Here is a 13,309-nt window from a genome sequence, read left to right on the forward strand (position 1 = left end):
AAGGGACTCCAAGTTGATGGGTGAAGAACATCGTGGAGAGTCGACATGCCACCAAATATTGGGTAGTGGTTATAATGTTACTTGTATCCCTCATCCTCTTCCTATTCCTACCGTCCTGAGGGATAGCCGACATTTCTATTATCTTGTATTAGCCACATTTACGTTACTATAATATATTGTTGATAAGACATATTATATAAAAAATATTTTCATTTGAACTGAAAGGATCAAATAAAGTAAGTTGTAAGTGTTATGTATATCAATCTACTTAATCTATTCTTAATAGAATTCCTACGATGAAACTAAATAGAACACATTACCTATAGTACAAATGGTAAGTTAGAGTAGAATTTGACCATATACAAATATAAAATCTTTAATACAAATTGGTGTAAGAGTGACAAGAAGGAAGGTTTACTGGGATAGCCATGTTAAAATACAGTGTTCTTCCATTAACACAAAGATGAAAGAACCTCAAAGTGATGAAGATGAACCTAGTAACAGACCTAATAACAGGGCACATTAATAATTAATAAATTAGTCAAAATTTGGATTAGCTTTCTTATCTTTCATAGTCTAATATCAGGACGATATATTAGCAATGTGAACAATAAAAACATACATTTCATACTTTAATAAACTAATATTTTATTTTATTTTTGAATTAAAAATATTATTATAAACCATTGTTAAATGTATGTTTTTTTACTTTTCACGGTGTTAAAGAATTTTTTTTAAAACTATAAAAATGAGAAACAAAATGTATGTATGAAAGAGATAATGACAGGGAAGGGGGAAAAAGAGGGGAAAGCATTGGTTAAATAAAGAGTTAGATAGAATGATCACGCATACCAAGTGACACTGGACCAAAGGGAGAAAAAATGAACACTTTACAGCACTTTCACGACTTCAATACCAGAGTATCACAGTCGAAACTTTCAACACTCATCACATGCTGTTATTAAAAAATAGTAAACAGAAGTAAGTGATCAAGAGTCTTGTACCCAATTTGATTATCAAAGAAATTTATGTCATCACCGTTACACTATTTTTTAAAAGGAAAACATTGTACCAGAAGAAAGATTATCTGTCTAGGTTCATTGCTCTCTTGTTCGCTTCTGTGAGACACTTTTATTGGCACTTTGTTTACAAGAAGATTTACTATTTAGATTGTTGAAAAGGAAAGAAAATAAATAAACAATATTAATTCTCTACTTATTTAAATGGACAATTCAGAAAACTAAAAAATATTTGTTTATTAATGTTATTTTAACAAAATAAACAATTTTTTTAATATCAAAATTGAAATAATAATATTAGATATTAAGAAACTTGATCTTTATAAAATAAAAAATAAAATTTAGATCTATTTATATTATATATATATAATATTCTAATATTTTTATGTAAGATTTTCGACAATAGAATTCAATTAACGCATTTACAATATTGTTTATTTTAAATTTTAAAATTTCATAAAAAATTATTCTTTCTTCTATCCTTAAAATAATTTGAGCCTATTAGACTTACGGTAACTTTTTAAATTAAAAAGTTTGACTATTTTATCTATCATAAAACTAATCGAGTTAAATTTCTGTGAGAAATTAACAATAATTGTTGAAATAATCATTATTAATCTACGGATTAGGATAAGAGGACTGCAACGAGTTATTAAAACTTGTAAAAGAACACTTATCCATATAAATATAATTTAATAAATAACTTTTTTTCCTGTCACAAATTTTATAATAAAATCTAATTATACATGCAAATGTAATAACTAAAATAAGTATGAACTAATTAAATAGGGTCAAAACGAATTAATTTTATTTTTAAAAGGCATATGAGGGTCAAAATTAAATAAACTTATGATTTTCTCTCAATCTCGAGGAGGCTGATTGGCTGAAGAAAATGCATGACTCCCCCAGTTTTATAACTGCTCCTACTACACAGAAACCCGTAGCAGCAGAGGCACTAAACTACATGTCATGCGCAGTGCGCATCTTTACCCTTGCGTGTCTTTCTATGATTGGTTATAAGTTTTACGTGTCACTTTTCTAACAATGGTGCGCACCCATACCCCAGCGTTTGTTAGCATACGGATTTATATTATTTCCTTTTCGCTCTCTCATTCCAACTCCATGCTACAAACTTCAGTGTTTCTTGCACAGCAAAAACCACAACTAACGTCAAAAGTCACAACCATAGCTCACATTCTCCATTAGTCTTTTTCTTCTTCAATCTCCCACTGCTTAAATCACCGTCTTCTCTTTTCACTCGTAAGAATTCATAGTTATGTTCAGAAACCACCGTAATCGATCGTGCATTTAATCCGCAACTTTCAGTTGCTCGATATTGCGGTTTCATTTTTCGAACGTGGTTTTCAGATTCGGAAAGAGTTGAACGCAGTTTATGTTTCCATAACACTGTATTATTATCCATGGTTAGCAGTGGAATCGGTTGAACAATTTACAGTGAGGTAGGTTGAGGTTGTAGAAGGAGGAGGAGGAGGACCGAAACGGCGAAGACGGAAAGTAAAAGTGGTTTGTGATTCCGTTGGCTCGCACGTGAGTGCTTGCAATATCTGTGTCTGTGAAGTGCGAGAGTTTCGTGACTGCGAAAACAAGTGGTGAGCGAAAATGCCTCACAGAACCACATACATTTTCCCGCGTCAATTCCCGGAGCGAGGGTTGGATGAATCTACCAAACAGCTATTAGATCATGAGAAAAAGAAAATCGTCAACTCAATCAAACATGACACGTTGAGCGTCGAAAGCGGCACTCCGAAAAAACCGCTTCTGATTAAAGACAACGACGTCGTTCTCTCCTCCGCTGAGCACTCCGCCGTCTCCGACCTGTTCGCCGCCGGCGACAAGTTTCGGACCAAACACAAGCAAATCGCTGCGTTCTGCGATTGGCTGATCGACAACAAAGTCAGCCACTCCAGCCACCACTGCGACGGCGACCTACTTCTTCAGCCCGAAACCACCGTCAAGGACGCTGCCGTTGACCAGAGCTTCGACCGGCAGGTTTCGCTGCCGAGGCTATCAAGCGGGAGCAGCTATGCTGGAAGCTTGTTTTCGGGGACGACGTTTGATTGCAATTTTTCCAGCGACATTAAGGAGGAAACGTCGTCGTCTCGCACACTCACTACTATCGCTGCGCCGAGGCACAAGGATGAGGAGGAAGAACAGGTCACGGAGAAGTTGGCCAAGAAGTCGAAAGAGAGCTACATCTTGCAACTCACGTTAGCGAGGAGGCTCAACTGTTTGGCTAGCCTCGTCACTGAACCTGTTCTCACTCCAGGAACCGAAACCTGGGATGCTGAATCCGTTTCTTATCGCCTATGGGTGCAAAACTCACTTCATTGTTAAAATTAAACAGAACATCGTTGGATAAAACTTATATGAAGTTTCTTATGTTCTTTTTTAGTATTTTCTAATTCGAATTAGAGTTTTACCTTGCGAACCATATTTACACTTTGTAAACATTTACGTGGATTATTGAAGTAAAACTCTAATTTTAATCGGAGAACAACTTTTAAGGGGATTAAGAAACTGGATCTAAGTTTTATTTTATTATATTCAAATCTAAAGTCTAATTTTTATTATGATTCAGGTGAGTGGATGTTTATCTTACACGGACAAGATATCTGACGGGTTTTATAACATATTGGGGATGAATCCATATCTTTGGGTGATGTGTAATGATGTCGAAGAAGGTAGAAGGATACCTACTTTGATGGCGCTAAAAGCGGTTGAGCCCAGCGAAACTTGTATGGAGGTGGTGCTTGTTGATAGACGCGAGGACTCTCGCTTGAAGCTGCTACAAGATAAGGCGCAAGAGTTGTATTGTGCTTCTGAGAACACCTTGGTGTTAGTGGAACAACTAGGGAAACTGGTAGCCATTTGTATGGGGTAAGAATCAGATGGAGTGTATCTGTTCTTCGAGGGAGTGTGAAGTCACTTTTTCTTCTTTTTATTAATCTGATGTTTGAATGTTTGAAGGGGTATGTTTCCGGTGGAGCAAGGCGATCTTCACAAGCGCTGGAAGTTGGTTAGTAAGAAGTTGAGGAATTTTCACAAGTGTGTTGTGCTTCCCATTGGCAGCCTGTCTACTGGGCTTTGTAGGCATCGGGCAATTCTTTTTAAGGTGAAAAGTTAATGTTTTCCTGAATTTATTGTTTTGTAGGGTATGATCGAAGAATATTTCAGTTGAGTGACAATATTGTTGAGCATTTTGGATGCGAGAAGAGGGTGCATTAGTGTTGCCTGGGATTGTTTTGGACTTAGTTGGACGTATTAATGTTTCTTGATAACCTTGTTACAGATTAGTTATTCACTGTTAATTGGATTTTGAATGCAGAGATTGGCAGATTACATAGGTTTGCCCTGTCGTATAGCTCGTGGTTGCAAGTACTGTGTTGCAGATCATAGATCCTCTTGTCTAGTCAAAATTAAAGATGACAGACAGCTCTCAAGGTTAGTACAACACTCGACTTTGGTGCTCATTTTTGCTGTCTTTTATCCGTTGATAGTAATGACAATGTTATCGGTTGATAGTAATGACAATGTGAATTTCTGTCAAGCATAAACATATTTACATGGGATTTCATCAGTAGTTTAAATCATTTTTCTTCTTAACCCCAAATTTTCATTGTTATATTTCGAGTTCACTGTAATTTCTATCTAGGGCCTTAGGCATCTTTCAACAGGTTGTCTTGACCATAATTTGAATAATTACATATACCTTTTTTGCTTGCATATCAGAACTTTGGCATAGAACTGACAACTTCTTGTCGACACGTTTGTTTATTAGAGGCATATGACACTACTTCCTACTCTCATAGGTATCATGATATGTTTTCTCATTTGCAGGGAGTATGTGGTCGACCTAGTTGGGGAACCAGGAAATGTCCATGGACCAGATTCCTCAATAAATGGAGCATATGTTTCTTCAATGCCTTCCCCGTTTCAAATTTGTCACTTAAAAGAATCACAATCACCTTATATGGAGGACATAGCAAGTTCTGAATCTGTAGGTTCCAATAACAGAACTGTTAATCCTGAAAATCTTCCATATTCAGGTATGTTGTGTTTGACCTATCTGGATAGTTGATCTTCAAATTCCTTTTAGTATTTAACAACTAGGAATAATTAGTGTAGCCATCAGTGTATACTTGATGCATGTTATTTAAACTCATTTGTAGTATGGTCTCATTATTTCCACACTTTTTCTTTTTGTACCAATTAGTATACTTTCTAATATTTACACTCACCCAAAAAAATTACACCCCCCTAACAACTATTTTAATAATATATATTGGTATTTTAAGTTAAAAAATTAAAGAATCTAATAAACATATTAATATTATAGATTGTGTAGTAGATGTATTTTACTTGATGGGTGTCAAATATCACTCCTCTTTCTAAAGTAAGTAATTATATTGCCTTGAGTTGAGCTATTCAGGCCACTAAATCAAGTTTGAGCCATAGTTTTTTCTTTTTTTCGTACTTCTCTTCTGTCAGATTCTCTCTTTTATGCTTCATATTTTAAAGTTGCTTTAAGCTTTTTGCCTTCTTCTCAAGCTTGTGAAGCATGTTAGACTCAAATTTTTAATTTTAAACCTTTGGGGACAACTGGGTAACTTGTGCTTTTGCGGTTTTGTTAATGGTAAATTTTATAACGAGCAGAGAGGATTTCTAGTAATCTAATTTATAGTTGGTCTTAGCCATATTATTTAATGATTTGGACTGCAGGCTGCGGAAATAATGATCAACAAGCTAAAGAAACTGATTTGCCAAGAAGTTCCATTTATGCTTCAGTTGATCAAATCTGTGAAGTTACAGAACCATCTCCAATTCCTTCTGGATTCGAAGGGAATGAGGATGAATGTGCAGTTCTTAGTTCGGTTTTGCCTACCATCCATGAAGATGATTCTAAAGCTCTTCATCCAGCCATCGAAGCATCACTACATGAATATCCAAGCGTTAGCGAAGATGTAGTACAAGTACAAGAAATTTCCAACAATGAGATCATTGTAAATGGAAGTTCTGTGGTGAAAAGTAGTTTCAAGCGATCTATACTTGGTTCATCCAGCCAGTCAGAACTGAAACAGGTAGACAATATAATTGAAAACAAGGGTTGTTTACCTGCAGGGAATATTCCAAGATATGTAAATCTTGAACCATCACTTGCCATGGACTGGCTTGAGATATCATGGGAGGATTTACGAATTAAAGAGCGTGTTGGTGCTGGTACTTTTTCTGCTTCCCCCTATTCTTATAGAATCCACATAACTTTGGTATTTGAACTTGTTTCCCCATTAGGACTCTAAATGCTGCTGCCTTTTTCACTTTACAGGTTCATTTGGGACAGTGTACCGTGCTGAATGGCATGGATCGGTACGTGTTAATGTGAACTTTTTTTTCATTGTGTTGAATTTTATCTAGGACAATCTCATTTTAGTTTATAAATGTAGTTTTCCAATTACTTCATACAATATACTTTCTTTCTTTGTCCGATTTCAATTGGATGAAGGACACTTGTCCACCAAAATGAAGCGATTACATTATATTATTTTATAAATTGCAGGATGTTGCAGTCAAGGTTTTAACAGTTCAGGATTTCCATGATGATCAGTTGAAGGAGTTTCTGAGAGAGGTATGTATTCATGAGACAAATGTATTAGGCCTCTATTTTTGCATTGCTTATGATTTTTATTGTATTATTTAAATGGTATAAATATGGTACTTTTGAGGCAAGGCATACTTGTAAGCCGGCATTCAATTATGATTATCAAAATAACATATTATTTTGGCTTATCCTTGTGTACTTGTCCTATTCTATATCATAAAAAGCTCTCTTTCCTAAAAGTACAAGTTTTTTTTTTGTGTTGTACTAGCATTGGCCATATCTTTTCTTTTTGGTGATTGCTTATCTTGTTTTATTCAGTTTCCCTATTTGAATGTTTGTTTCTAGTTTTTTCCCTATCTAGATGGGTGAAATTATTTACATATATTAAGGCCTGGCCTTTGTTATGCATACACGATTTATGATTCTTGCACAACTAAATATAAACACGTCTTCTACTTGTGCATGCATGGCAGCATTTCATTTCAATTGGGTGCTGGCCGGCTGGCCACCTGTATTCCTCTTTTAAGTTCAAATGTACACACCTCTTTTCAGGTCTATCGGAATCTTAATTTGTAAAATCATCTCCTGGTATTTACAGACACCACAATTCTCCAACTAGTATAATACTGTTGCATGTCATAAACTCTAATTATTCAAGTTAGCATAGTTTGTGGGGCACCATAATGAACAGTGTAGCACTGACATACTAGTATTTTTTATGCAATACTAGTTATCCACAATAAGATGTAGAACTTGGTCTATGAAACCCTCTTCTATTAATGTGGTAAAGCAGAGAAGATAGTTAGATTGAAGTGGTTATTACATTGCTTTAGGTTGCAATAATGAAACGGGTTCGCCATCCAAATGTGGTGTTATTCATGGGGTCTGTTACAAAACGCCCCCATCTATCAATAGTGACAGAATATTTGCCCAGGTAAGAAAACCAACTTCTTATATCCTTGACCATAAGATTTCACATTCTTGCATAAAGGATTGGTTGCCTTACTGTTGCTATACATTTTTTGTGACAGGGGTAGTTTATACCGCTTGCTATACAGACCAGCATCTGGTGAAATTCTGGATAAGAGGAGGAGGCTACGGATGGCTTTGGATGTGGTTTGTAGCAGTAGATATTATTATTGATATGTACTAAATAGTTATCTTGTATATAACATATCATTTGTTTAATTGCAGGCTAGAGGAATCAATTATCTCCACTGTCTTAAACCTCCAATTGTGCACTGGGATCTCAAATCCCCAAACTTGTTAGTGGACAAAAATTGGACTGTGAAGGTAAGAATGCTACTGATTTAGCAGTTTATAATGACATTTTAACCACTTTATGCAAGTTGATGATTTATTTAATGTTCAGGTTTGTGATTTTGGATTGTCCAGATTTAAGGCAAACACTTGCATACCATCCAAATCAGTTGCTGGAACAGTTAAGATTCTTCCTCGTGTTTCTCATTCTGCAAACTTAATCGTATCAATTTCTTGTTATAACTTCCAATTTATCTTGTGAGTAAAAGTCCAGTTCTTTCCTCATCTTCTGGAGTAGCACTTTTGAGTTTGAAATTAAGAGTTCTAAACTTGAAATGCTGTAGCTACTTCTGAATGTAATTCACTGCCACTTCTAACTTGTTGCCTACTACCTGGAACAATGAAACAATCATGGGCTGATAGATGATTGGTTTTTTGAGTGTCAATTCTTTTGTTGTTGGCTTGGTTCAGTCGGATGGGAGGTGTGTGCTGGTGAACAATGGACTTGCATTCTTGTCTGTAGACTTGGGTTTTGGGTCATTCTTCTAATATTTCACAGGTTGAACCTTAACTTCACAGCACTCTAACTCAATAAGTGTGTACCTCTTAATTTTATTTTTAGCCTGAGTGGATGGCTCCAGAATTTCTTCGTGGAGAACCCTCCAATGAGAAATCTGACGTATACAGTTTTGGAGTTATCCTGTGGGAACTTGTGACCATGAAACAGCCATGGAGTGGACTTAGTCCTGCCCAGGTAAACACAATGAATATATATGCTCTAAATTTTAAATGTTAGAAACCATTTTTTTACTTATGTGTTTATTTATACAGTAGTAGGGACCATTTACAAGAATTTGTTAATTTAAAAAGGACATAAGATGTAAAGGTATACATGCGAACTTGCATTTTTCAAACAACTGCTTAATGAAACCTCCTAAATTTACTAATAGATTGTAAAATGATCATTCACCATGTGAACTCTCAGGTGGTTGGAGCTGTTGCCTTCCAGAACAGGAGGCTTGCTATCCCTACAAACATCTCCCAAGCATTGGCCTCCCTCATGGAATCTTGTTGGGCCGAGTAAGTCTTAGCTATGCCATTGCTTGTAAATTATGAACATATTTGTGCCACTCGTTCCAATTCTATTAGAATAATGCAAGCAGAATCTGGGTGGGTGATCCAATAAACTTTTTGATACTAATCCCAATTCAAATTCACATCTTGTACATATACGATAAGGTTTGCACATATAATAGACTTTCAACACCATTACTTTTTTTTCTATTGCTTTAGACTGTGGGATCTTTCTGATCAATTTTTTGAAAAAAATGCTTATCCATTTAGTTATTGACAGAAGGATAAATCAATCTAAACGCATGGATTAGATAAGTGATACTTTGATATTAGTACTATTGACACGTTAAAGATTCATTTCAGCATTTCTCACTTCAGCTCTCAAAGGGAGACTAGAGATCTCCATTCAGAAAAATCTGCATAATTCACGTGTTGTCTGTGCTTTGTTAACAACTGATTTTTCTATGTTGCTAAACGTTTACTGCTATTTCTGATGCTTGCTTTATTTACTTGGCAGTGACCCTAGTGAGCGGCCATCATTTGGTAGCATAGTTGAGTCACTAAAGAAGCTGGTAAAATCTCCGGCAGAATCTATAAACATGGGAGATACATAGATAAATTTCTTGTGACTGAAACTTCTTGCCCGTTTTATGGAAACGTTAACTAACAAGTGTAACCCTGACAAAATTATAATTATTGTTTGAGCCGTGGTCTCCCCAAAATGGGTCGAGACATAACAATACTGCACCTGGAATATCTTAATACGTGGTTGAAAATATTTTATGTAATATAATTTGAAAATGTATTTTGGAGTGTGAAATTTGAAATTTAAAAATATACTTTCATTACATAATTTAAAAATGTATTTTAGATTATAATTGTAATTTAGAAATTTCATATTATATAATTAAAAATGTATTTTAAATATTTTGAATTGTATAATTTAAAATATTTTATTATTTATGTTTTTGTAAGTATAAAAAAGATTTTAAATTATCTAATTTACTTTTAGATTGTATAATTTTTTAAAAATATTTTAGATAGTTTGGATTGTATAATTTGAAATATGTTTTTTTAATTATGTAATGTGTATAATTTAAAAATATATTGTAGTTATATTTTTATGAAAATATATGCAAATTGTCAGTATATGCTTTAAGGTTAGGTATTTAAAAGTATATTTTAGGTAATTCAATTTTTTAAAAATTATATAGTTTAAAATATACTTTTAGTAATTTTTAGGTATTTTAGATTATAAAATTTAAAGGATAATTTTTTAATTACGTAATTTGAAAATATATATTTTTATTTAAAATAAAATATATTTTGAATTGAGTGACTCAAAATAGAGTTGTTAATATACGTTTCAAACTTTTCTAAATAAATAAAAAGTTATGGGTGGAAGAATAAACAAATAGTAAATTGTTACTATGTAAGAAAAAAGAAAAGAAAAGGTAAGTTCGGTAAAATTAGAGAGGATAAATGTAGACATTAATAAGTTCGCCGTGGTTTATAATTAGGTTTAATTAGAGATTTCCCTGTTTAATTATTATCATATGCTAATTTTATCATTTATTCTTTGTCACACTTTATTATATAGTTTTTTAAAATTTTATAAATTTTAAGAGTATTTTAATGCAAGGGTCTTAAAAATGTTTAAGATACATCTTACTAAAAAACTCTAAAATGAGCTACTTATAATGAATTGATATAATATGATGGGAGTCTTAAAGTAAAATAAATAAAAAATTAGATAAGACTCAATGTCTTAACAATAAAAATACTTTAATTTATAAATAAGTAAAATGTAAATAAAAATATATGAAAATATAATGTGAACTATTTAAAAGTCATGTGATAGTGATATTCATTTAAAATAAGACAAGACTACGTATTAACGACATGTTGATTTAATGATGATGCGTTTTTTTTTTTCAAAAGCATTATAATTAGGTCAAAGGCAATATGTTATGTGAAATGACTAAATTTAGTATTTCTAACCATTTGTTTAGGATGGCATTGAAGTAGTGTTAATGATGAAGTAAAGTTATTACAAATGTTCATTGTTTCGTAATTGATTGAATACTTGTATTAATTATTGTGGAAAAATAAGGTTTAAGGTTATTCATATTTTTCGTGGAGAGAATGTGTGTGCTGATAATTGGTTAATTTATGATTTATTCATAGAGAATCATTTTATTGGTATAATAGACTTTCATCTAATATGTTCTTAAAATTCTTTATTAATAGGTATAATCTACCTATGTATCGTTTTTGTTAACATATGGATTTTGTTATAGTCCTTTCATATTTTTGTATTTTATTTTTATTTTTTTTAATAATATTTTTTCATGTGATGACAAATGATTGTTACTTGAGGTGTCAGCCTAACTGAGATGTCAAGTAGCACAATATACTAACCTTGAAGCTTTTTTTAAAAAAATAATAATAAAGTAGTCTAGTTATAACCTTTTTGTAATGTTAATGTTTTTCTAGTTTTTAATAAAGTAGTGCTAGGTTTTCCCTACTTTGGTTATGTGGCATTGAAAGCTGAATTTGTGCATGGTTGATTATGTGTTAATTGAAGTAAAGTTGTGCTAGATTGAAACTGCTTATGCATGTACTGAAGTTATGCACCCTTCACGCGATTTTGCTTTTTCACTTTTATTTTTTATTTTTTTATTTTGTATTTTGTTATTGACTGTTTATATAAAAATATATTTTCTGAGAAGTAAAAATAGATTATCTTGTTATTAATAAAATATGAAGTGATTCAATAAATAAATTAGTAATACCAAAACTAAGACATAGTAGTTGGTTTTTTAAAAATCAATAAATATAAAAATAATATATGTTAAAAATATGAAAATTAATAAATTTTGTGATTATGGTTAGAATGAAAATTAAGTAGTGTAGTTTGTGTGCATTTATTTATATTTATATTTATATTTATATTTATATTTATATTTATATTTATATTTATATTTATATTTATATTTATATTTATATTTATATTTATATTTATATTTATATTTATATTTATATTTATATTTATATTTATATTTATATTTATATTTATATTTATATTTATATTTATATTTATATTTATATTTATATTTATATTTATATTTATATTTATATTTATATTTATATTTATATTTATATTTATATTTATATTTATATTTATATTTATATTTATATTTATATTTATATTTATATTTATATTTATATTTATATTTATATTTATATTTATATTTATATTTATATTTATATTTATATTTATATTTATATTTATATTTATATTTATATTTATATTTATATTTATATTTATATTTATATTTATATTTATATTTATATTTATATTTATATTTATATTTATATTTATATTTATATTTATATTTATATTTATATTTATATTTATATTTATATTTATATTTATATTTATATTTATATTTATATTTATATTTATATTTATATTTATATTTATATTTATATTTATATTTATATTTATATTTATATTTATATTTATATTTATATTTATATTTATATTTATATTTATATTTATATTTATATTTATATTTATATTTATATTTATATTTATATTTATATTTATATTTATATTTATATTTATATTTATATTTATATTTATATTTATATTTATATTTATATTTATATTTATATTTATATTTATATTTATATTTATATTTATATTTATATTTATATTTATATTTATATTTATATTTATATTTATATTTATATTTATATTTATATTTATATTTATATTTATATTTATATTTATATTTATATTTATATTTATATTTATATTTATATTTATATTTATATTTATATTTATATTTATATTTATATTTATATTTATATTTATATTTATATTTATATTTATATTTATATTTATATTTATATTTATATTTATATTTATATTTATATTTATATTTATATTTATACTTATACTTATATTTATATTTATATTTATATTTATATTTATATTTATATTTATATTTATATTTTTATTTTTATTTTTATTTTTATTTTTATTTTTATTTTTATTTATATTTATATTTATATTTATATTTATATTTATATTTATATTTATATTTATATTTATATTTATATTTATATTTATATTTATATTTATATTTATATTTATATTTATATTTATATTTATATTTATATTTATATTTATATTTATATTTATATTTATATATATGTGTGTGTGGTGTTTGTGTGATTATTTTGTAAGATAGTGCAAAAATAATGAAATTATAAATTTCAATGTAAAATAAAAAGAGAGAGAGTAAAGTAAAGAATAAAAAAAATGAAT

The 13,309-nt window shown here is 29.6% G+C and overlaps 1 protein-coding gene across 1 annotated transcript; it reads left to right on the plus strand.

The window, feature by feature from the left end:
* Window positions 1–1,862: 1,862 nt before the first annotated feature.
* Window positions 1,863–9,790, plus strand: LOC137821681 (serine/threonine-protein kinase CTR1). Its single transcript, XM_068626392.2, has 15 exons — window positions 1,863–3,350; window positions 3,619–3,917; window positions 4,008–4,152; window positions 4,366–4,481; window positions 4,878–5,086; window positions 5,760–6,257; window positions 6,364–6,404; window positions 6,595–6,663; window positions 7,470–7,570; window positions 7,668–7,752; window positions 7,831–7,929; window positions 8,009–8,077; window positions 8,519–8,650; window positions 8,882–8,976; window positions 9,488–9,790. Exons 1-15 carry the CDS (start codon window positions 2,640–2,642, stop codon window positions 9,582–9,584), a joined length of 2,766 nt encoding a protein of 921 aa, XP_068482493.1. The 5' UTR covers window positions 1,863–2,639; the 3' UTR covers window positions 9,585–9,790.
* Window positions 9,791–13,309: the final 3,519 nt, after the last annotated feature.

Source organism: Phaseolus vulgaris, chromosome 9 (genome assembly GCF_051622355.1).
Source record: "Phaseolus vulgaris cultivar YP4 chromosome 9, ASM5162235v1, whole genome shotgun sequence".
NCBI lineage: Eukaryota > Viridiplantae > Streptophyta > Magnoliopsida > Fabales > Fabaceae > Phaseolus > Phaseolus vulgaris.

What these genes read in the sequence shown, in the direction of transcription:
- LOC137821681 (XM_068626392.2), top strand. Translation starts at nt 2,640, where the DNA reads ATGCCTCACAGAACCACATACATTTTCCCGCGTCAATTCCCGGAGCGA. An exon ending in GTGACAGAATATTTGCCCAG is followed by an intron (nt 7,571 to 7,667) that starts GTAAGAAAACCA and finishes TTTTTGTGACAG; the next exon opens with GGGTAGTTTATACCGCTTGC. An exon ending in GTGGACTTAGTCCTGCCCAG is followed by an intron (nt 8,651 to 8,881) that starts GTAAACACAATG and finishes GTGAACTCTCAG; the next exon opens with GTGGTTGGAGCTGTTGCCTT.